Genomic DNA, 22,406 nt, shown 5'->3' on the forward strand with positions numbered 1-22,406 from the left:
AGAAGCATTTCAGAAACTGTCTCCCACACCCGAGAGATCTTCCCAGCCCCTTTCCTCCCCGCTCCCCCTCCCTGCAGTTTCCATACTTAATTACATTTATTTCGGAATTACTAGGCAACCCACCTCCAGATGTGCAGCTTAAAGGTGGGGTGCGTGTGAGAGCGGGGATCTTCACATCCCGCACCGCACACCGTCATGTGATACTGGGAGAATAAGGTGGAGTTCAGCTTTAAGGGGGACGCCTCCTGCTCCGCTCACCCAATCTTCGGGATCCGTGGTGGGCAAATGCCAGCGGGTCTGTCCTCCTTTTGCCTTTCGCTTCCCAAGTCAGCCGTCTCTATCCTCTCGCTTCAGCACTAAGGATGGTGCTTGGAAGAAAGGAAGAATGCAGGTGAGAGACTATTTTGTGGCTGTTGTTATCCTTTTTTAAAAAAAAAAGCCAGCGGATCTCTCCCCACCCCCTAAAGGCGTTTACCTGTTCCCATTTGCACATTGGACAGAGTGACCGTGCCCGCGAAACGAGCGATCTCCCCAATCTGGCACGTGCTAGACCCGGGCTTCGAAATCATGGGAACAGAACCGCTCCGAGCGTAGTTGTCGAGCCGATCCGAGGCAGCGCCGTCGGACGCGCCTGTTGGGCATCTTGTAAGGGGTGCATCTCAAGCCACCAAAACTTCCGAAAAGATCGGGGGGGAGAGGGAGGGAGGGAGAGGAAGAGAAGGGGGCTTTTTTTTTTTGCTGGAAGAGAGAGGAAAGAAGCTGTGAATAGACCCGAGGGCTGTTCTGTAGGTCTTCTAGCCACCAGATGTCGAAAAACTGGGGAGAATCTGCCAGCAACGGCGAAGGGCGAAAGGGCAGGCAGAGGCGCGGAGCGCTTCGCAGAAGGACCTAGGCGCGATCTCTGGCCCCTTTCATCCGCACGCCTGGCTCTCCCAGCCAGGAGGGATGTAAACATGGGGAAGAAGCTGGTATACAGGGGAGAAAGGAGGGGGGTTGTGGGGGGTTGGGGTCCCCCAGCCCATTTGCTTCCCATTACCGGCTACTGGGCGAGGGGGAGAGAATCATAGAATTGCAGAGTTGGAAGGGACGCCAAGGGTCATCTAGTCCAACCCCCTGCAATGCAGGAATCTCAACTAAAGCATCCATGACAGGTGGCGTGGCCATCCAGCCTCTGCTGGAAGTGGGAGTCTTTTCGGGTTAGGGTAACCCGCTGAAGGAAAGTGGGACTCTGGTGTGTGGCCGCTCTTTCCGTCGAAAGGGACAACAGTGGGGAGCCTGTGTAGCCCTTCAGATGTGGTGGGGCTCCGACCTGCCCTCCTCGCCGGCCAGCATGACCAGTGGTCAGGGGTGATGGGCATTGGAGACATTTGGAGGTTTCCCATCCTTCTCCAAGCCTTTATTTTCCAGAAAGCATACGGGAGGGGCAGTAAATACCCCGCTGAACTTTGACCCTTAGGAACCTTCGGCAGGCGCAGCAGTTTTGGCTGCAGGCAGTCGCCTGTTGTTAATGTTTAGGGAAGATCCGGACTGGAGGGTCCGATTGGAGAGACTCGGTGGGATGGGACGGGGTGGGTGTCAAGTTACAGCCGGTCGGCTCAGGAGCGCACGAGGTCTCCAGGAGAGGTGGGGGGACAGCATTGTGGGTAATGTTGTACAGTATTAGAAGGGAAGGCGATCGTGGCAAAGAAATGACCCCCGTTTTCCCAGACAAGACACAAAGGAGGCTCGGGTCTCCGCAGAAAAAGCGCAAGCGCAGATGAAATTAGAGCAGATGAAATGAACTAGCCACGTCTCCTCAATTCCCACGAGGGAGTTCGTCGTTGGTGGAGGGTTCTCCACAGGTTAAGTAGGGGCTTTTGTTGCATGAAAGCAGAGAGGCTCGAACAACGGAAGACAATTGGATGAAGACAGCCTGACTGCTGCACTCCACAGACCCATCGTAAGGATGAATCGGATTGAAGCTGGTTTAGATCCCTCTTCCCTAACCTCCCTTGGTTGCGTCCACACACAGATGGGCGGATCCTATCCCCCTCCTCCCTCCTCTAAGGGTGCTGTTTTAGTTTCCCAGGATTCAGGAGCCATGCAAGGGGTGAGAGAGGGGGTTAGGGTGGAGATGCTGACTTAATGTGGGAGCTTCAGGGCTGAAGAGGGAAATTGGAAGTCTTGCATTCTCTGCCTCGCCTCAACACACACACACACACACACAGAAAGAGAGAGAGAGAGCGCATTCTGGCCGATGCACTTGACTATGTCTAGTCTCATCTTATGTGTATTTTCTTCCATTGAGTTCAGTGAGCATATTCCCATGGAAGGGTACATCGTTTGCAACCTGACATCTCATCCTCAATATGTATATCCTCAATATGTTGTTGTTTAGTCGTTTAGTCGTGTCCGACTCTTCGTGACCCCATGGACCATAGCACGCCAGGCACTCCTGTCTTGCACTGCCTCCCGCAGTTTGGTCAAACTCATGTTCGTAGCTTCGAGAACACTGTCCAACCATCTCGTCCTCTGTCGTCCCCTTCTCCTAGTGCCCTCAATCTTTCCCAACATCAGGGTCTTTTCCAAGGATTCTTCTCTTCTCATGAGGTGGCCAAAGTATTGGAGCCTCAGCTTCACGATCTGTCCTTCCAGGGAGCACTCAGGGCTGATTTCCTTAAGAATGGATAGGTTTGATCTTCTAGCAGTCCATGGGACTCTCAAGAGTCTCCTCCAGCACCATAATTCAAAAGCATCAATTCTTCGACGATCAGCCTTCTTTATGGTCCAGCTCTCACTTCCATACATCACTACTGGGAAAACCATAGCTTTAACTATACGGACCTTTGTCGGCAAGGTGATGTCTCTGCTTTTTAAGATGCTGTCTAGGTTTGTCATCGCTTTTCTCCCAAGAAGCAGGAGTCTTTTAATTTCGTGACTGCTGTCACCATCTGCAGTGATCAAGGAGCCCAAGAAAGTAAAATCTCTCACTGCCTCCATTTCTTCCCCTTCTATTTGCCAGGAGGTGATGCGACCAGTAGCCATGATCTTGGTTTTTTTGATGTTGAGCTTCAGACCATATTTTGCGCTCTCCTCTTTCACCCTCATTAAAAGGTTCTTTAATTCCTCCTCGCTTTCTGCCATCAAGGTTGTGTCATCTGCATATCTGAGGTTGTTGATATTTCTTCCGGCAATCTTAATTCCGGCTTGGGATTCATCTAGTCCAGCCTTTCGCATGATGAATTCTGCATATAAGTTAAATAAGCAGGGAGACAATATACAACCTTGTCGTACTCCTTTCCCAATTTTGAACCAATCAGTTGTTCCATATCCAGTTCTAACTGTAGCTTCTTGTCCCACATAGAGATTTCTCAGGAGACAGATGAGGTGATCAGGCACTCCCATTTCTTTAAGAACTTGCCATAGTTTGCTGTGGTCGACACAGTCAAAGGCTTTTGCATAGTCAATGAAGCAGAAGTAGACGTTTTTCTGGAACTCTCTAGCTTTCTCCATAATCCAGCGCATGTTTGCTATTTGGTCTCTGGTTCCTCTGCCCTTTCGAAATCCAGCTTGCACTTCTGGGAGTTCTCGGTCCACATACTGCCTAAGCCTGCCTTGTAGAATTTTAAGCATAACCTTGCTAGCGTGTGAAATGAGCGCAATTGTGCGGTAGTTAGAGCATTCTTTGGCACTGCCCTTCTTTGGAATTGGGATGTAGACTGATCTTCTCCAATCCTCTGGCCATTGCTGAGTTTTCCAAACTTGCTGGCATATTGGGTGTAGCACCTTAACAGCATCATCTTTTAAAATTTTAAATACCGTGTTTCCCCTTTTTTAAGACACCGTCTTATTACTTTTTTTTCTCAAAAAACCACAGGGTGGCTTATTTTTGGTGGGATGTCTTACTCGTATTTTTATTATGAGTCTGAGGGAAGGGAGGTGTGCGTCCCTGGCCCAGCCCTCTCTCCCCAGCCCTGGGATGTTCGCAAAGGGCTGCTCTCTCTCTCCTCTGATGTGGGGACTCACTTAATAGCAATCTGCTACACTGGAGCTTCTTAAATCTAAACCAGTATAATGGAATCTATCTGTGTGATACAGTCCTAGCAGTAGCCTATAGTAAAGCAAATAAGGATCTCTACTAGCCAGCTGCCCAAGACTTAAGTTCCAACAATGTAACACTTTGTAGTGCTAAAATAAAAAAAATCCTTCAGTAGCACCTTAAAGACCAACTAAGTTTTATTTTGGTATGAGTCTTTAAGGTGCTACTGAAGGAATTTTTTTATTTTACTTCGACCCAGACCAACACGGCTACCTACCTGTAACCAGAACTTTGTAGTGCTATCACTGATAGCAAAGAAGCTACCTGCTGAGAACAAAGAAGCCAGCTAAACAGCAATTAAGATTGCTGACTTGGTAAATGGTAGCAATTAAGAAGCAATTGAGCTAGCAAGGTAAAATTTTGTGGGTAAAGGAAGCTAGGACCGGCAGTTTAACTTTTGTGCTCACAAACAGCAAGAAGGAAAAAGTCCTTAATTTTTTTTAAAAAGTCCCCAAGGCAAGGACTGCGATCCAGACTACTTACAAATCCTTAAAGGGGCAGCTCCACAGACAAGCAAGCATAAGGTAGAAAGGAAGGCTGCAAGGAGACAACAATCAGACACAGGAGACTGCCGTCAAGAGGAAATCAACAGGCAACTCATGGGTGGACGCATAGAATGGAAGGGAAAGGTGGAGGGAAGCGAGAGGTGGGTTCTGTGTGTGTGAGAGAGAGAGAGACAGAGAGACAGAGAGACAGAGAGACAGAGGACACAGACGCGCACACGGAGATCTCTCCCTTAAAGGGAAAACAGCCTTTGCATTCAATCGCCCCTCTCCCGTCAAGAGGAAATCAACAGGCAACTCAGGGGTGGGCGCATAGAATGGAAGGGAAAGGTGGGGGGAAGCGAGAGGTGGGTGCTCTCTCTCTCTCTCTGTGTGTGTGTGTGTGTGTGTGTGTGTGTGTGTGTGAGAGAGAGAGAGAGAGAGAGAGAGAGAGACGCAGGGGGCGGGGGGAGAGAGAGAGACAGACGCGCTCACGGAGGTCACGAGGCTTCGGCAGCCAGCAGCTACGGCTCTTCAGTGCATTTTTACAAGCTTTTAAAGGAAATACGTGTCTGTGGAGCGACAGCAAAATGGAGATATTTTTAAGGGGGGGTTGGCTGGCGGGAGGGGGGTTATTGCTACTGGGTGAAGGGTCTATCAGTATGTCTTATTTTCGGGGTATGGCTTGTATCGCGCAATTGCTTAGAAATCCTGCTATGGCTTATATAATGACTACGTCTTAAAAAAGGGGAAACACGGTAGTTCAGCTGGAATATCATCACTTCCACTGGCCTTGTTATTAGCAATGCTTTCTAAGGCCCATTTGACTTCACTCTCCAAGATGTCTGGCTCAAGGTCAGCAACCACACTACCTGGGGTGTATGAGACCTCCATATCTTTCTGGTATAATTCCTCTGTGTATTCTTGCCACCTCTTCTTGATGTCTTCTGCTTCTGTTAGGTCCTTACCACTTTTGTCCTTGATTATGGTAATCTTTGTACGAAATGTTCCTTTCATATCTCCAATTTTCTTGAACAGATCTCTGGTTTTCCCCATTCTATTGTTTTCCTCTATTTCTTTGCATTGCTCATTTAAGAAGACCCTCTTGTCTCTCCTTGCTGTTTTTTGGAAATCTGCATTCAGTTTCCTGTATCTTTCCCTATCTCCCTTGCATTTTGCTTGCCTCCTCTCCTCCGCTATTTGTAAGGCCTCGTTGGACAGCCATTTTGCTTTCTTGCATTTCCTTTTCCTTGGGATGGTTTTCGTTGCTGCCTCCTGTATAATGTTACGAGCCTCCATCCATAGTTCTTCAGGCACTCTGTCCACCAAATCTAAATCCTTAAACCTGTTCCTCACTTCCACTGTGTATTCATAAGGGATTTGATTCAGATTGTATCTTACTGGCCCAGTGGTTTTTCCTACTTTCTTCAGTTTAAGCTGGAATTTTGCTATAAGAAGCTGATGATCTGAGTTACAGTCAGCTCCGGGTCTTGTTTTTGCTGACTGTATAGAGCTTCTCCATCTTTGGCTGCAGAGAATATAATCAATCTGATTTCGATGCTGCCCATTTGGTGATATCCATGTGTAGAGTCGTCTCTTGTGTTGTTGGAAGAGAGTGATTGTGATGACCAGCTTGTTCTCTTGACAGAACTCTATTAGCCTTTGCCCTGCTTCATTTTGAACTCCAAGGCCAAACTTGCCAGTTGTTCCTTTTATCTCTTGATTCCCTACTTTAGCATTCCAGTCCCCTGTAATGAGAAGAACATCCTTCTTTGGTGTCATTTCTAGAAGTTGTTGTAGGTCTTCATAGAATTGGTCAATTTCACTTTCTTCAGCACCGGTAGTTGGTGCATAAACTTGGATTACTGTGATGTTAAAAGGTCTGCCTTGGATTCGTATCGAGATCATTCTGTCATTTTTGAGATTGCATCCCATTACAGCTTTTGCCACTCTTTTGTTGACTATGAGGGCCACTCCATTTCTGCTACAGGATTCTTGCCCACAGTAGTAGATATGATAGTCACCCGAACTGAATTCGCCCATTCCCTTCCATTTTAGTTCACTGATGCCCAGGATGTCGATATTTATTCTTGTCATCTCATTTTTGACCACATCCAGCTTACCTCCACTCATGGTTCTTACATTCCAGGTTCCTATGCAATATTTTTCTTTACAGCATCGAACTTTCCTTTCGCTTCCAGGCATATCCGCAACTGAGCGTCCTTTCGGCTTTGGCCCAGCCGCTTCATCAGCTCTGAATCTACTTGTACTTGTCCTCCGCTCTTCCTCAGTAGCATGTTGGACGCCTTCCGACCTGAGGGGCTCATCTTCCAGCGTCATAACTTTTATATGCCTGTTGTCTTTGTCCATGGAGTTTTCTTGGCAGGGATACTGGAGTGGCTTGCCAGTTCCTTCTCCAGGTGGATCACGTTTAGTCAAAACTCTCCACTATGACCTGTCCATCTTGGGTGGCCCTGCATGGCATAGCTCATAGCTTCTCTGAGTTATTCAAGCCCCTTCGCCACGACAAGGCATTGATCCATGAAGGGGATCCTCAATATACCATAGTATAAATGTATTCAGAAGATTTCAACAGAGATCTTTTCTAAGTGTTTAATAAGAGTAGGGAGTGGGGTTGTGTGTGTTTATTTGGAACCAAGTCTCACTGAGTCCAAGAGTTTGTCATGCATAGAAGCTGTTATAAAATCATATGGGGGGGGGGTGTTGCAGGACACCATTACTGATGAACAGAGAGGGGTGACCGAATCTGACAGCTGCAGTTACCCAGAATCCCTCGCAACACCACCTTCTTCGCCTCTGCTCCACTCCAGAGACCCGCACCCCTCCCGCTTGGACGCAACCCCGCCTTAAGGAAGGCTTAAGGATCAGCATATGCGCACATTTCCACATGACTAGCAACTTGGAAGTCATAATTCCCTGTCAATGGCATCTCATTCACAATGGAAGACTCCTCTGAACAAAAGACAGTGATCAACTCTTATGAAAATGTTAATTTCTCTTTGTGTTTAGGAATTCACACCTGGGAGGGGTGATAGGAGGACTAGGAGAGGTGTCAAAAGTGCTCAGATTTCTACCTTGAACCCTCCTTTTTTGTGAGGTATTGATTACATAGCTGTGATGTAGGAATGATGTATTGGGGGCGTTTCTTGGTGATGGGGAAACTGATAAAAGTGGAGGTGCTCTTTTGTTCGGGGTTCCTTCCTTGTTCTCCTGCGTGAGGGGAAGGACCCTGTTGCAACAGCAAATAAAGGCTTTGCTTCTCAAACTTCTCTGGTTGGCCTCTGTTATATATTCTCCGACCGATGGAGAACCCAATAAGGCTCTTGTGTACCCCATAAGGGAATAAGAGCAGATTTTTTGCTTAGAACAGAGCCAATGCCTCAGCTCCGCATCCTACGTCCTTTGGCTCAACTGGTTTCTGGATTGGGCCATATTGGGGTCCGTGTAAGTTTACTGTCTACACCTCCTGCTTTTTGACCTTTTAATGAAGCAGAAATGATTGAAGTTTGGTCAGGGACTGTAATCCTCTTGAGCTATGTTTTGACATAGGAGCCAACTCCTAGGGGCCGAGGTCCCTTCTCTCCCTCATATAATATTTGAGCCCCTCCACCCCCATTGATGGACACAGCCGTTCAAATGATGTGCATATGTGCATCTTGTGATCGATTATGTCCCCCAATATTGTATTCAAGTTGGGACACCTGCATTTTGATGTGAGGATTTGCCTGTGTCTGGGCCAGAAAGGGTTATCAAGATTCCCTTTCAGGAATAGGCTCTTGCCTGGCAGTCTGGCCTCTACTCAGGGCAATCAACTTTGGAAAGTTCTGATGGATGGGAAAGAAGGCAGGATGTGAATATTAAACACCAGCATGATATTAAACCATGCCTTTCCTTACTTAACAGTGCAATCCTGTTCTACTGGGAACAATTGTGTTCAATGGGGCTAACTCTCAGTTAAGTGGTACAGGAATGCATCCCAAAGAGGCAGTTCCATTCCCTCTTATCTGACAGCAAGCCCCACTGATGTAAAAGAGACTAACATGCATAGGATTCCGTTGTTGTTGTTGTTGTTGTTGTTGTTGTTGTTGTTGTTGTTGTTGTTGTTGTTGTTGTTGCAGCACTATTAGTGTGTTTAGGGTGGCACCTATGCAGCCTGATGCCAAAGTGTAAGTTTTTGAGTGCAAGACACCCCTAAATTCCTGGCACCAGCAGTATTAGAATTTAACAAAGGCTTGGGGTAGTTAGAAGCAGGAAATAGCCAGATTCTGTGTGTGCATTAGGCCTAACCCCTGTGAATAGGCTGTGTGCTAGACAATGCTAATCCAAGGGAATCAACATAAATTAAGTGTTAATGAAGTCTGGCGCATCCCCTTTGAGATGGCAGCCTGGGGGTAAAATAGCACAACACAGGATCAAAGCGAGTGGGATGTCTCCTCTGCCTGTGTTGCAAAAAGCCAGGGAGAGAATAGAGAGTTAGAAGTAATGTGGGCAGAAGCTTCATGCAGAGTGTTTTAGAGTTATTCAACAGAATTAGTAAGCAGTGGGCTGGAGAGAGAGGCAGAGAAATGGCAGGTGTCTGTTTAAATCCAATGCTTCCACCCTCCAGCTTAGACTCAGGTTGTATATATATGTAAATGAACTTCATTCTCTGCTGTGCCTCATTTCCAAAGGAAACGCAGGTCCTGTGTAAGTGCTTGGTCCCCTGGAATCCTGCATTGCTGTGGAGATTGGGGTGGTGTGTAACAGTATGTAAGGCTGCAAAACTAATCACACTTAGCTAGGAAGTAACTTACTCCATGGGACGCAGGTGGCACTGTGGGTTAAACCACAGAGCCTAGGGCTTGCCGATCAGAAGGTCGGCAGTTCGAATCCCCGCGACGGAGTGAGCTCCTGTTGCTCAGTCCCAGCTCCTTCCAACCTAGCAGTTTGAAAGCACGTCAGAGTGCAAGTAGATAAATAGGTAGTGCTACAGCGGGAAGGTAAACAGCGTTTCCATGTGCTGCTCTGGTTCGACAGAAGCGGCTTTCTCATGCTGGCCACATGACCTGGAAGCTGTACGCCGGCTCCCTCGGCCAATAACACGAGATGAGCGCCGCAACCCCAGAGTCGGTCACAACTGGACCCAATGGTCAGGGGTCCATTTACCCATGGGGCCTAGGAGGGTAGTTTTACAATTAAAGAAATCTTAACTGATTAATCATGGGTTTTTCCACACCAGTTTACTGTGTGTTTGCAGATGCTTGCATTCACATTTAATTTGTGTTGTCCACATGATGTTACCCTTGAACAATGCCAATCTTAATGCTTCCGCCTGTAAATTCAGGCTCACCTGATATAGGAATAATGCAAATTCCTCTCCAAACTGCTCCACTTGGGATCACATATTATTATTTGTTTTTGTGATTTGGGTTGATTGGAGCGATTGCCACTTTCTGCTACTCCCCTTTCCATGCCCAGGACTTCGTTATCGCTTTCATTTCTTTTATGGCTGTTCTTGTAACTATTTCCAGTGTGCTCTGCAAAGGCTGTCTTCCTTTCTTTCTTTTGCACAACATCAGAAAACGGAACGAACGAATTTGCTTTTGCACACTTCTTGGGTGGGGTGGGCAAATGTTTATTAAAAACAAGGCTCATGCAGCTACCTGCACACCTGCCCTGTCAGTACTTAACTGGCATAATAGTGTCAACAATTTGGAAGGCAGGGACAAGCACAAAACAGCTACAGGCATGAATAGGAAGAACTGAAGCTGCACCTCATAGACAAATTCAGACATGTGCAAGTGTGGGCAGCTCTGATCTAATTCAAATAGAGGGGAAGTGTATTAGCAGCTAAATAATGTGCAAACGTGGAAAAGCCCAAAGTGAGTTATAATTGATTGATTATTCAATATGCATAAATTTGCATGGGAGGAAAAAATAAGGAAATAATATGCACTATTCATTTTTAGATGATGATACATGTATTGTTGAAGCAAGCATCATTGAGAAGACGCATTCCCTCTTCTCTGTCACTCAGAAGGGAATACTTCTTCTAATACAGAGATGCTTCATATTTGCTAATTTACTAATAAAAACAGCAGATGACAAGCACCATCTTAGCCAGGGAAGGGGACCTGTGTTCCTGCAGATTTTCCTGGATTCCGGCTCCAACACCCATCCCTGAGCATTGGACATGCTGGCTGAGATGGTTTAGAGTTGTTGCCTAGCAATATCTGAAGGGCCAGAGGAACACAGGTTCCCCTTCCCTGTCTAAAATGGTGCTTGTCATCTGCTGTTTTTATTAGTAAATTCTGTCATTCATTTTATCAATTTTGTTGTGCAAATGATAATACTGTAATAATAATAAAGAGAACTCTACCTGAACCATGTGAGTGTCCTCTGAGCCCCTTCTCTGTTTGACCTGTCTGAGAAAGCTTTGGAGGGTTGCAGCAGTAGAGAGGGACTTGTTCTATGTTCGTCCCCGACATCCCCAGATCTCCAGACTGTGACACGCTGTCCTAGAACTGACATTGACATATTTTTGGCAACACATTAAGACTTTTCTTTTTTATCTATAAATATTTTTGCATACATTCCATACATCATTTAACAGTCCTTCACATCTTATACAATCTTTTTAGGACTTCCCTCAGCAACGTCTAAAGATTTCCAGTTACAGGTAGGTAGCCGTGTTGGTCTGCCGTAGTCGAAACAAAAAAATAAAATCCTTCCAGTAGCACCTTAGAGACCAACTAAGTTTGTCATACGGTAGGTATGAGCTTTCATGTGCATGTACACTTCTTCAGATACACTGAAACAGAAGTCACCAGACCCTTATGTATAGTCAGAGGGTGGGGAGGGGTATTACTCAGAAGGGTGGTGGGAATGGGTGATTGGCTGATAGGAGTGGTAAACCTGTTGACGACTGTTGACTGTTAATGACTGCAATTGGTCTTGCAGGAAAAAGCAAGGGGTGAGGTGGCTAAAGAAAGCTTTATCATGTACTGTATAATGAGATAATAACCCAATGTCTTTATTCAGACCAGGTCTCTCCATGGTTTTAAGCTTGGTAATAAGTTGCAATTCAGCAACTTCTCTTTCCAGTCTGTTTCTGAAATTTTTCTGTAATAAGACAGCTACTTTGAGATCTTGTATAGAATGCCCTGGGAGATTAGAGTGTTCAATCTACTGGTTTCTCTGTCTTGTGATTACCCAGGTGGCGCTGTGGGTTAAACCACAGAGTCTAGGGCTTGCTGATCAGAAGGTCGGCGGTTCGAATCCCTGCAACGGGGTGAGCTCCCGTTGCTCGGTCCCAGCTCTTGTCCACCTAGCAATTCGAAAGCACATCAAAGTGCAAGTAGATAAATAGGGACCGCTCCGGCAGGAAGGTAAACGGCGTTTCCGTGCGCTGCTCTGGTTCGCCAGAAGCAGCTTTGTCATGCTGGCCACATGACCCGGAAGCTGTCTGCGGACAAACGCCGGCTCCCTTGGCCTATAGAGCGAGATGAGCGCTGCAACCCCAGAGTTGGACACGACTGGACCTGATGGTCAGAGGCCCCTTTACCTTTATCCTTTGGCGTAGGGTTTGGCCTGTTTGTCCAATATAGAGAGCTGAAAGATTTCCAGTCATCCTAACTTCTTCTTGTATTCCGTGATTCACTATCACTTTAAAAAACAATAACCAATTTTACTTTCTTAACTTTTTCCTGTAATATTTCATATAATTCTCCTTACAAAACTTCTTCTTAACCTACAAGCAAAATTTTTTGTTTACAATTGTCTTTCAAATCTTTTTTCAAATTTAGTCCAATCCTTCAAGAACCTCTGGTCCCGTTGGTTTCGGATTCTCCCTGTCATCTTGTCCAGTTTTGCGTAGTCCATTAACTTCGTCTGCCATTCCTCTATTGTTGGTAATTCTTCTTGTTTCCATTTCTGTGCCAATAGTACTCTTGCTGCCGTCGTCACATAAAAAAACAGTTTTTTATCTTGTCTGCTAATATCCTACAAAACCAAGTAGAAAAGCTTCTGTTTTTTTTAAATGAATGTATATCTTAACATCTTTTTCATCTCATTATATATCATTTCCCAGAAGCTTTTCACTTTCTTACATTCCCACCACATATGGTAAAACGATCCTTCTCTTTCCTTACATTTCCAACATTTATTACTTGTTTTATACATTTTAGCTAGTTTCACTGGTGTAATATACCATCTGTACATCATTTTCATTATATTTTCTTTCAAAGTTCTACATGCAGTAAATTTTATTCCTTCTTTCCACAGTTTCTCCCAGTCCTCCAATTGTATATTATATCCAAAATCTTTGGCCCAGTGTATCATCACACATTAAGACTTTTCTCTCCACCTAGGCATTTGATGGAATATGACCCAGCTGAGCCAAGATTTATATTGCTGCCAGTCTAGGTTGCTGATAAAGCCACCATCCCATTTGGAATCTGGTGTTCATTTTATGTAGTGATCAGTTGTTTAACTTTTGGTGGCTTTTGTTTTTACTAATGCATGTTTTAAAACCTGGTTGTAAATTGCAGGGAGGCTGTTAGGTGAATAACAAATTAAATAAATTAACAACAACAAAGTTGTTGTTGTTGTTGTTGTTTATTTAAGCCTGCTGGTCAGTAAGTTAGGGGAACTTTTTTAGCTGACCAATATATTTTAATAGATTCATCATGCTGATTAAATTTGCTAAACTTGCAGCCCTGTTTCTGAGTAAACATGTTTAGGTTCACACATTTCTAAAAATAAGGGATGTTGGCGCATGGATGCCACTCCACCATCAAGCCTGGAAGCTCTAGATCAGGCATAGGCAAACTCCGGCCCTCCAGATGTTTGGGACTACAATTCCCATCATCCCTAGCTAACAGGACCAGTGGTCAGGGATGATGGGATTGTAGTCCCAAACATCTGGAGGGCCGGAGTTTGCCTATGCCTGCTCTAGATGCATAGATGAGGTGCCTTTTAAATGGAGAAGCTCACCTTTTCTCCATGCTGACAGGCTCTGCTTTTTAGTCCAAGTCTAAGTCCTGGTACTGAAATCTTGTTTGGGCCCTTGGTTCATCTTACCTCCTGTGCTAGGCTTCCTGTTAAAACAAACAGGCACACCACAGTGGCAGACACCCTCCAAGTGTCCCTATTTTCTAGGGACAGTCCCAGATTTACAGAAGCCATCCTGGTTTCTGATTTGATTTGATCCCAGAATGTCCCATGTTCAGGATGTCCCTATTTTTAATGGAGAAATGTTGGGCGGTATGGAGTTATTTGACCCCCAAGCTGCCTGAAGGCAATCCTGTATAGGGAAGGGTGTGTGTTTGTTTTTTTAAAAAAAGTTCAATGTTTTATTAGGTTTTTATATATGTTGGAAGCTGCCCAGAGTGGCTGGGGCAACCCAGTCAGATGTGTGGGGTATAAATAGTAAAATTATCATTATGGAATGAGAACGTCTCTATTTTCAACAGAGAAATGTTGGAGGGTATGCAGTGGATGCTGGTGAATGATAATCTCCCTGGTTGAAATGCCATGTCTTCTTCTACCACACTTCCACTATTGTAGCTTTCATGTTCGTCATCTATGTTGCATTTGCTGACCATGAGAAATCAAGCTACCAGTAGTTTGTTTATCAGAACTTGGAGGCAGGTAGTTGAAGCTGGTTTGGGCTTAAGGTACAGGTGCGGAAGCTCAGGCCTGGGGGCTGAATGTAGGCCTCCCTATCTAGTTCTCAGGACTCTTCCCTCCCCTCCCTAAGCCTCAGACTCTCACCAGTTTTGCTCCGTTCTCTCACAAGTACTTTTGCCTGGCTGGAATGTGCCTTCCTTGAAAGTTGATAGTGCCTGAATGGAAGTGTGTGTGTGAACCTCTGACTCTTCTTGTATGGCTGGAATGTATTGTTTTATTCCCTTCTTCCTCTCCAGCTGTATTCTCGTCTCACCCCACTGGACTAGCAGTCAGGTTTCTGTTGTCACCAGCTCCCCTTTTAAGCACAGGCAAGGGGCTGAGGAGGAGAGGCTGTGGGCCAGGTTGGAGGGACCCGTGGGCCACCTCTGGCCCACGAGCTAAAGGTTCCCCATCTGTGATATAAGCCAATGAAAAGTAGGTGCTCTTATGGATCAAGGCTGTGGGCTGCCTTGGTAAACTCAACCTTCAGCTCAAGCCTTTCCATTTAAGTTGCATGAAGAGGTTTCAGAAGAGGGGGGAAATACCCCACCAGGCTTTGCTGTATATTGATTGCATCAAGTGTGGGTCAATTAATTGCTGGTTTAAGTTTCCATTGATTCTGTCTTTCTCTCCTCCCTCTTCATAAATGGCAAGAGATTGCTCTGTTGTGTGTATATTTGAGTTCCACGGATAAATATTGATTTGCTCTTTCCCTCCTCAAATCCTCTTTAATTTTGAATCCTTTCCATTTTGTTCCTGTCTCCTCAGTGGCTGCCCTATCACTGCTAGAGAGCAATTCTGCCAGAGATGAAAGCAACCAGGAGAGCTTATTTGTGCTTGGCACCCTACTGTTCTTCCAGGGGCCACCTGGAATATTAACTAGGGAAGGAGTTTGCTTGCAAGAACTGTTAGAGTAACTCTGCACCAATGCACTGGGCGCTTGTCTCTTGGTAGCTGAAAAGAGCATGGCCAAAAGGATATTTTTTTTAAGTGGGGTGGGCAGGCCGGGGGGGGGGGGGGAGTAAAGTAAAAGAAGAGGTTCAGAGTAGGTCACAACACAAAACATATATATGGTGGAGGTTGGCCCATATAGGTGAATGGGGCACCAACCTCGCTCTGGCCTCAGTCAACCCCACCTACCTGCATGCTTGCTTACTTACAAGCACTCCAGGGAGTAGCATTGAGTGTCAGAATCCTGCCCCTTGTAGTACTCAGCGGGGAGGAGGATGGGGACAAAACTATCATCATCAGGCTCTGCCTATAGGTCTCCTTGCCTTCTGTCTCAATGGGCACGTCACCACTGACTAGATCCGTGCCAAACCCAATAGCAAGTTAAATGTGTCTCTCTCTGAAGCCGTGCTTGGAATTCTCCACTTTAAAAGTGTGTGGGGCATGATCCAGCTCAGAAACACAATATGGCTTTTTTGTTTTGTTTTGTTTTGAAAAAGTAGCGGGGTGGGGGCTTGGTAGGGAAATGGTTAAGAAAGAAAGGGTTAACTCTCCCCTCCCCCTCAGGCTATGATCCCAGTCCAGATTGGGGGTGGCTTACGGAGGCTGTTCCCCCCCCCCCCCCGTGTGTGAGGGGGGTGGGGGAGAGAATCCAAAGCACAAAGCACACTGTTATGTGTTGGGTTTAACACAGTTTATGTTGCCAGGCGAGTTCTAACCAATCGTATAAGCGTTGGTAGACGAATGTTCTAATGGCAAGTGAGCGTAGGCTCTGTCAACTGTCAATTGGCACTTCTTTGCTGGGGTTTTAGTGTGTGCGTCTTGTGAGTTCTGTTCTTGTTTTTCTATGAGTGAGCTGTTGCCACGGACAAATGTTGAATAAACGTAGTTGAGGAACTTACACTGTCTTGGGCTTCTGACCCTTTTTTGAACATTTAACACACAGTATTTGTGCTGTGGTGGTTCGTAAGGTGGATGGAGAATGTAGCATCCCCTCACCACTGCACAGGGGCCTGACAAGGTGGCAGCAAGCTCCAAGGATATCTCTCTCTCTCTCTCTCTCTCTCTCTCTCTCTCTCTCTCTCTCTCTCTCTCTGTGTGTGTGTGTGTGTGTGTGACAGCCACTCAGGTGCTTATCACAGCTAATTAGATCCCTAGAGCTGAAAGTATAGCTCCATTATATCTATCTATCTATCTATCTATCTATCTATCTATCTATCTATCTATCTATCATCTATCTATCTATCTATCTATCTATCTATCTATCTATCTATCTATCCATCATCTATCTATCATCTCAGGCATTTACAACTAGTGACCCACCAATCCAAATGCAGCCCTCAATCTATTTATTGCATCGTGCCCTTCTACCTTTGAGATCTCATGCAGGCAAAAAGGAGGCAACCCCATAAGGTTTACCACACCTTTATCTGCTGCCACAGATAAAATGTCATAAGTCATTTTAATCCCTCCCCTTAGAGTCAATGTAAAATGTTTTCAGTTTTGTATGTGCAGCATGGAATTATTCTGAACCGTGCTGCTCCACTGACATTTGCTGTACGTTACACCGCATTTGGTCTTGCAGGAAGAATTTAATAATTAAAATTTAATAATTAAATAAGAACAAATGTGGTCATAAACAGTCCGGTGTTTCAGTGTATCTGAAGAAGTGTGCATGCACACGAAAGCTCATACCAATGACAAACATAGTTGGTCTCTAAGGTGCTACTGGAAGAATTTTTTTTAATTTTGTTTCGACTACACCAGACCAACACGGCTACCTACCTGTAACTAGGCAAAAAGGAGGCAACCCCATAAGGTTTACCACACCTTTATCTGCTGCCACAGATAAAATGTCATAAGTCATTTTAATCCCTCCCCTTAGAGTCAATGTAAAATGTTTTCAGTTTTGTATGTGCAGCATGGAATTATTCTGAACCGTGCTGCTCCACTGACATTTGCTGTACGTTACACCGCATTTGGTCTTGCAGGAAGAATTTAATAATTAAAATTTAATAATTAAATAAGAACAAATGTGGTCATAAACAGTCCGGTGTTTCAGTGTATCTGAAGAAGTGTGCATGCACACGAAAGCTCATACCAATGACAAACATAGTTGGTCTCTAAGGTGCTACTGGAAGAATTTTTTTTAATTTTGTTTCGACTACACCAGACCAACACGGCTACCTACCTGTAACTAGGAACAAATTAAAAAAACAAAAACAAACTGTAGCAACATCTACTGCAGGCATGTCCAACAGGTAGATCATGAACTATTGGTAGATCACTGGACGTGTGTGGTAGATCACTGGCAGATCACTGGCTCCCCCCAAAGAAACTCAGCAACTTTGGCTCCCCTGAAAAAGTTATACATCTTTGCCCTGAAGCCCCCCAAACAGGGCTTTCCTTCCTAAAAAAAAGCTCAACTTTGACCCGAAGCCCCCAAAACATGGATGGCTTTCCTTCCTAAGAAAAGCTCAACAACCTCGACCTGAACCCCCCCCCCAAAAGGGGGTAGATCACTGCCAGTTTTTAACTGTGAGTAGATCACAGTCTCTTGGAAGTTTTAACCACCCCTATTGGAATGAAATACTTAGCAATTAACTTCAATCATCTGAACCTATATCTGTAGGCAGAATTCTAGATGCTTGTCATTTTAACTCTGCAGCGTATGTCAAACCTCATGCTTTTGCAATGTGACTGAAGAACCAAGGAATACATCTGGATCATGGTCTTTGAATTCTGGTGACATTAGGACAAAGGTAGCCAATGTGGTGGCCCGGAGTTTGGACTACAACTTCCATCAGCCCCAGCCGGGATGGTAAATGGTCAGAGGTGATGGGAGTTGTAGTCTGTGACAACCTCTGCAGGGCCCCACATTGGCTAATCCTGCATTAGGATGATACTGAAGGGCAAGGAGTCACCACCTTTGACAGAACTTTCATGAGCTCTCACCCTGACTGGTGGCTGGAAATTTGATTTCTTTGAGGAGTAGGCTTCTCACAGTGACCTGCAATATTATTCCTAATGTGAATGAGATGGATTCTTCCTTGGTATTTCTCTGCTCTGTGACCTTTCCGAATGAATAAGTGCTTTGAACTGGCCAAGAATATGTTATGTGTTGTTTTGTTAGTACTCAAGAAGTACTCCGTTTGATCATTAAACTGTGTTTGCTGCTGGAATCTCATATGCTCTGGATCTATAGAAAAGTTCCTATATGTGACGCTGCAGTCTGAATTCCAAATTATGGCAGCTAAACCCTTGAACTGAGTGTCAGAAAATAATGCAGATGAACGTATCATGGCATCATTCTTAATCATAACTCATCTGTGGGTTTATGCTGGCACAATGCTAGATCTCCTGTTGAGGCTCTCTTGTATTAAGCTGCACTATTGTAACCTTAGACACACTCACTTGGCAGAAAATTGCATTTGAACTCAGTAGTACTTACTTCTGAGCAGGGTTGAGTCAAGTTTAAGAGGCCCCAGAGCATTACCCCAAAATGTTTATTATTTCAACAGAAAGGACAATGAAAATAGAAACAACACGCTTTTATATTTGCAGACATTCTACCACATAGGCAAGGAGGCAGCCAAAAACGAAACAATCTCACTAAAATAAATATTTGAAAGATCAAGAAGGAAAATGGAAATTAAAACACTATGAAGAAATTAAAGATCATTTTCAGAGTTGGTTGCATTACAGACAATTAAATGAGATGTTTAAGGAAGATTTAAGAAAAGGGTTTAGCTATACAATTTCTATATTTCAAAAGGAGGTTATAGAAGAAGATGGGAAACTACTGAAGAAAGCATACAGCATTCTGCTAGAATGGGAAATGAAAGATGAGGAGGTGAAATAGGTTATGATTAAATGGGTGCAGGATATAGGACACAATATACAATTTGAGGATTGGGGGAAATTGGGGAAAGTAGATTTAAAATTTACAGATTGTTCTCTTTTGAGAGAAAATTACATGAAAATTATGTATAGATGGTATATTACACCAGTAAAAATGGCAAAAATGTACAAAACTGGGTCAAATAAATGTTGGAAATGTAAAGAAAAAGAAGGTACTTTTTATCTTATGTGGTGGGAATGCAGAGAAGTAAAAAAAAAAGGGAGATGATATATAATGAACCGGAAAAAATGTTTAAAAGGACATTTGTAAAAACAACAACCCAAAAGCATTTCTGTTAGGGATCTTAGGACAAGACCTGCCAAGGAAAACAAAGAATGTGTTCATGTATGGTACAAAAGTGGTAAGAGTCTTGATAGCACAAGGATGGAAGAATGAGGAGGTCCCAATGAAAGAACAATGGCAAGAAAAATTGATAAGCTATGCGGAACTGGCAAAGTTAACATGCAAACTACGAGAGAAGGACAACCATGACTTCAACGAAGAATGGGAACTTTTTACAAATTATCTAAAAAGACAACAAAAGGACTTGAACACCTTGGCAGGTTTTGAATAAACATCCACAATTTATTAGTAGAACATAGGATAGATATGGTAATGATATGTACAATTTTATAACATGCAGAGAGTAACATGGGTAAACAAATCAGAAGGGGGAGCTGAGGGAAGTCTTTGGAGGGTGGGAGAGGGAGGGAGGGGAGGGTATAAAAAGGGGGGAAATGTAATTCGCTATATTGATTGACAATGTTTTTGTTAAATTTGTTTCATATTTTTTTTTAAAAAAAGAAGGTCCCTGGTTTTCCAATAAAGTACAAAACACCTCCCTCCATTTCTGAAAACCCAAGAAAAATAAATCCGTGTACATTATTTTTGCCTTTGCAGGTTTTGCATTATTGATGGGATGAACATTTCTGTGGCAGCTTCTGCTGGGAGCCTGTTCTTTGTGTAAGGAGAACAACATTAATGCCTTGAATGTGCTTCTGAGAAACCGATTGCCGTTTCAGACCACTGCTCAGCGTGGGCCCAGATTGCTGTGTGCGTGTGGGGAAACCCAACATGAATTCATCACTTCTTTCCTCGGCAGGAAACTATTCCATTCAGAATGTCTCAAAGGAGGCTTCTGGACTCGTGCGCTTTGAGGATGGAGACTGTCACGTGCCTTTGGCGATGGTGTTCACCTTGGCTCTGGCTTATGGGGCCGTCATCCTTCTGGGCATCTCTGGGAACCTGGCCTTGATCATCATCATCTTAAAACAAAAGGAGATGCGCAACGTGACCAACATCCTCATTGTCAACCTTTCCTTTTCGGACCTCCTCATCACCATCATGTGTCTTCCCTTCACCTTTGTCTACACCTTAATGGACCACTGGGTCTTTGGGGAGGCCATGTGCAAGCTGAACCCTTTTGTGCAGTGTGTCTCCATCACAGTCTCAGTTTTCTCTTTGGTCCTCATTGCAATTGAGCGCCACCAGCTGATTATCAACCCTCGTGGCTGGAGGCCAAACAACAGACACGCCTACATAGGGATTGCTGTGATCTGGACCCTAGCGGTGGCTTCATCTTTGCCTTTCCTGGTGTATCACATACTGACCGACGAACCTTTCGCCAATCTAACGATAGAGGAATACAAAGGGAAGTACGTGTGCTTGGATTCCTTTCCACTGGACACAATCAGGCTCTCGTATACCACAGCTCTCCTGGTGATACAGTACTTGGGACCCCTTTGCTTTATATTTATTTGCTACTTAAAGGTAAGAGAGAATCTTGTTTTTGTTATGTGTCTTACCCGTTCTTTGTTTTCTCCAAAGAATATGCCTGTAGGATCCACAGTTTTAGGTTACAGAGTTGTTCTTGAATTTTTGTTTCCCCGCAGATATACATGCGCTTAAAAAGGAGGAGCAACATGCTGGATAAGATGAGAGACAATAAATACCGATCCACTGAAACGAAAAGGATCAACATCATGCTCATCTCGATTGTGGTGGCCTTCGCGGTGTGCTGGCTCCCTCTGACCGTTTTTAACACAGTCTTTGACTGGAACCATGAAATTTTACCTGTTGCTTCTTGCAGCCATAATTTGCTGTTCCTGATCTGTCACCTCACGGCTATGATCTCTACCTGCGTGAACCCCATCTTTTATGGGTTCCTCAACAAGAACTTCCAGAGGGATTTGCAGGTTTTCTTCCGCTTCTGTGATTTCCACCCAAGGGATGATGACTACGAGACGATAGCCATGTCCACCATGCATACAGACATTTCAAAGACCTCTTTGAAGCAAGCGAGCCCCATTGCATTTAAGAAAATTAGTGACAGTGACGATGAAAGACTATAGCTCCCAAAGCTCCTGCTACAGATGATATAGTTTCAGGGATCAAGCACAATGCTTTAAAGAAGTCAGTATCTTCCCGTCTCCCTCACTGAGGAACTTTAAACTGCCACTTTCATATCTGTGGTTCAACTCCTGCTGGTCCCTACCCCCTTTTTGCTGCTTGTAAAAACCAGACCAAATCCATGTAATCCCTAATATATAATGAAAGTTGGGTCTATTTCTGCTTGAAGCTCTCATCAAAAGAAAGTTTTTGAGTCTATTTCTTTGTGCACTGATACATTTCTGCATTTAGATTTGTTAACTGTATTTATTTAAAAGAGTATATTTTCATTGGGAATGCATACTTTTTCCTGGGGGTGGGATGTGTTACCCCCTTCTTTTATCCTCCCTGCCCGAAGAATACTTGCTCGGTGGTAGAAAATATACTTTGCATTGAAGAAGGTCCCATGTAAGACTTCTTGCTTGAAATCTTAGGAATCCTCTGCCAGTAAGTATTAAAAAATACTTAGACAGACGGGCCAGCTGTCTCGACTTGACAGCTATCTATATTCCTATGTATCTGTTCCCCACACTAATTAGAAAAAAATGGGAATCCCGCCCCTGCCCAAATATCATTACTGTAGGAATTGGGGGGGGGATGTTTTCAGAGGAATGGTAGTAAATGGGGTAGATTACCATCGACCCCTCCCCCACATAAGGCTCCCCTTAAAGCCTTTAGCATAAACCCACTTCTAAACAGAATCAGGCCATTCTGCTCTGAGCAGCTGTTTTGCAGTAGAATCCTAACCATGTGTTAACTCAGAAGCAAGGATTTCAGCCTTAGTCTTAGAAAATACGGTACCTTCCTGTGTCAGAAGCAACAGACTGCCATTGAAGTATTACTCCAAAACCTGCAGATTATACTTAAACTTACATGAATCGCTAACTGCAATTTAAAGATGTGTGTAATTCAAAATGAAAAATGAACAGGATTAACGGAA

At 44.4% G+C, this 22,406-nt stretch overlaps 1 protein-coding gene across 1 annotated transcript; it reads left to right on the forward strand.

Annotated features, from left to right (window-relative positions):
* On the forward strand, positions 1 to 22,377 carry NPY1R (neuropeptide Y receptor Y1). The gene is made up of 3 exons (XM_088660178.1): positions 1 to 391; positions 19,979 to 20,848; positions 20,971 to 22,377. Exons 2-3 carry the CDS (start codon positions 20,153 to 20,155, stop codon positions 21,427 to 21,429), a joined length of 1,155 nt encoding a protein of 384 aa, XP_088516304.1. The 5' UTR covers positions 1 to 391; positions 19,979 to 20,152; the 3' UTR covers positions 21,430 to 22,377.
* Positions 22,378 to 22,406: the final 29 nt, after the last annotated feature.

The sequence above is a fragment of the Zootoca vivipara genome, chromosome Z1 (genome assembly GCF_965207765.1).
Source record: "Zootoca vivipara chromosome Z1, rZooViv2.hap1.1, whole genome shotgun sequence".
Taxonomy (NCBI): domain Eukaryota; kingdom Metazoa; phylum Chordata; class Lepidosauria; order Squamata; family Lacertidae; genus Zootoca; species Zootoca vivipara.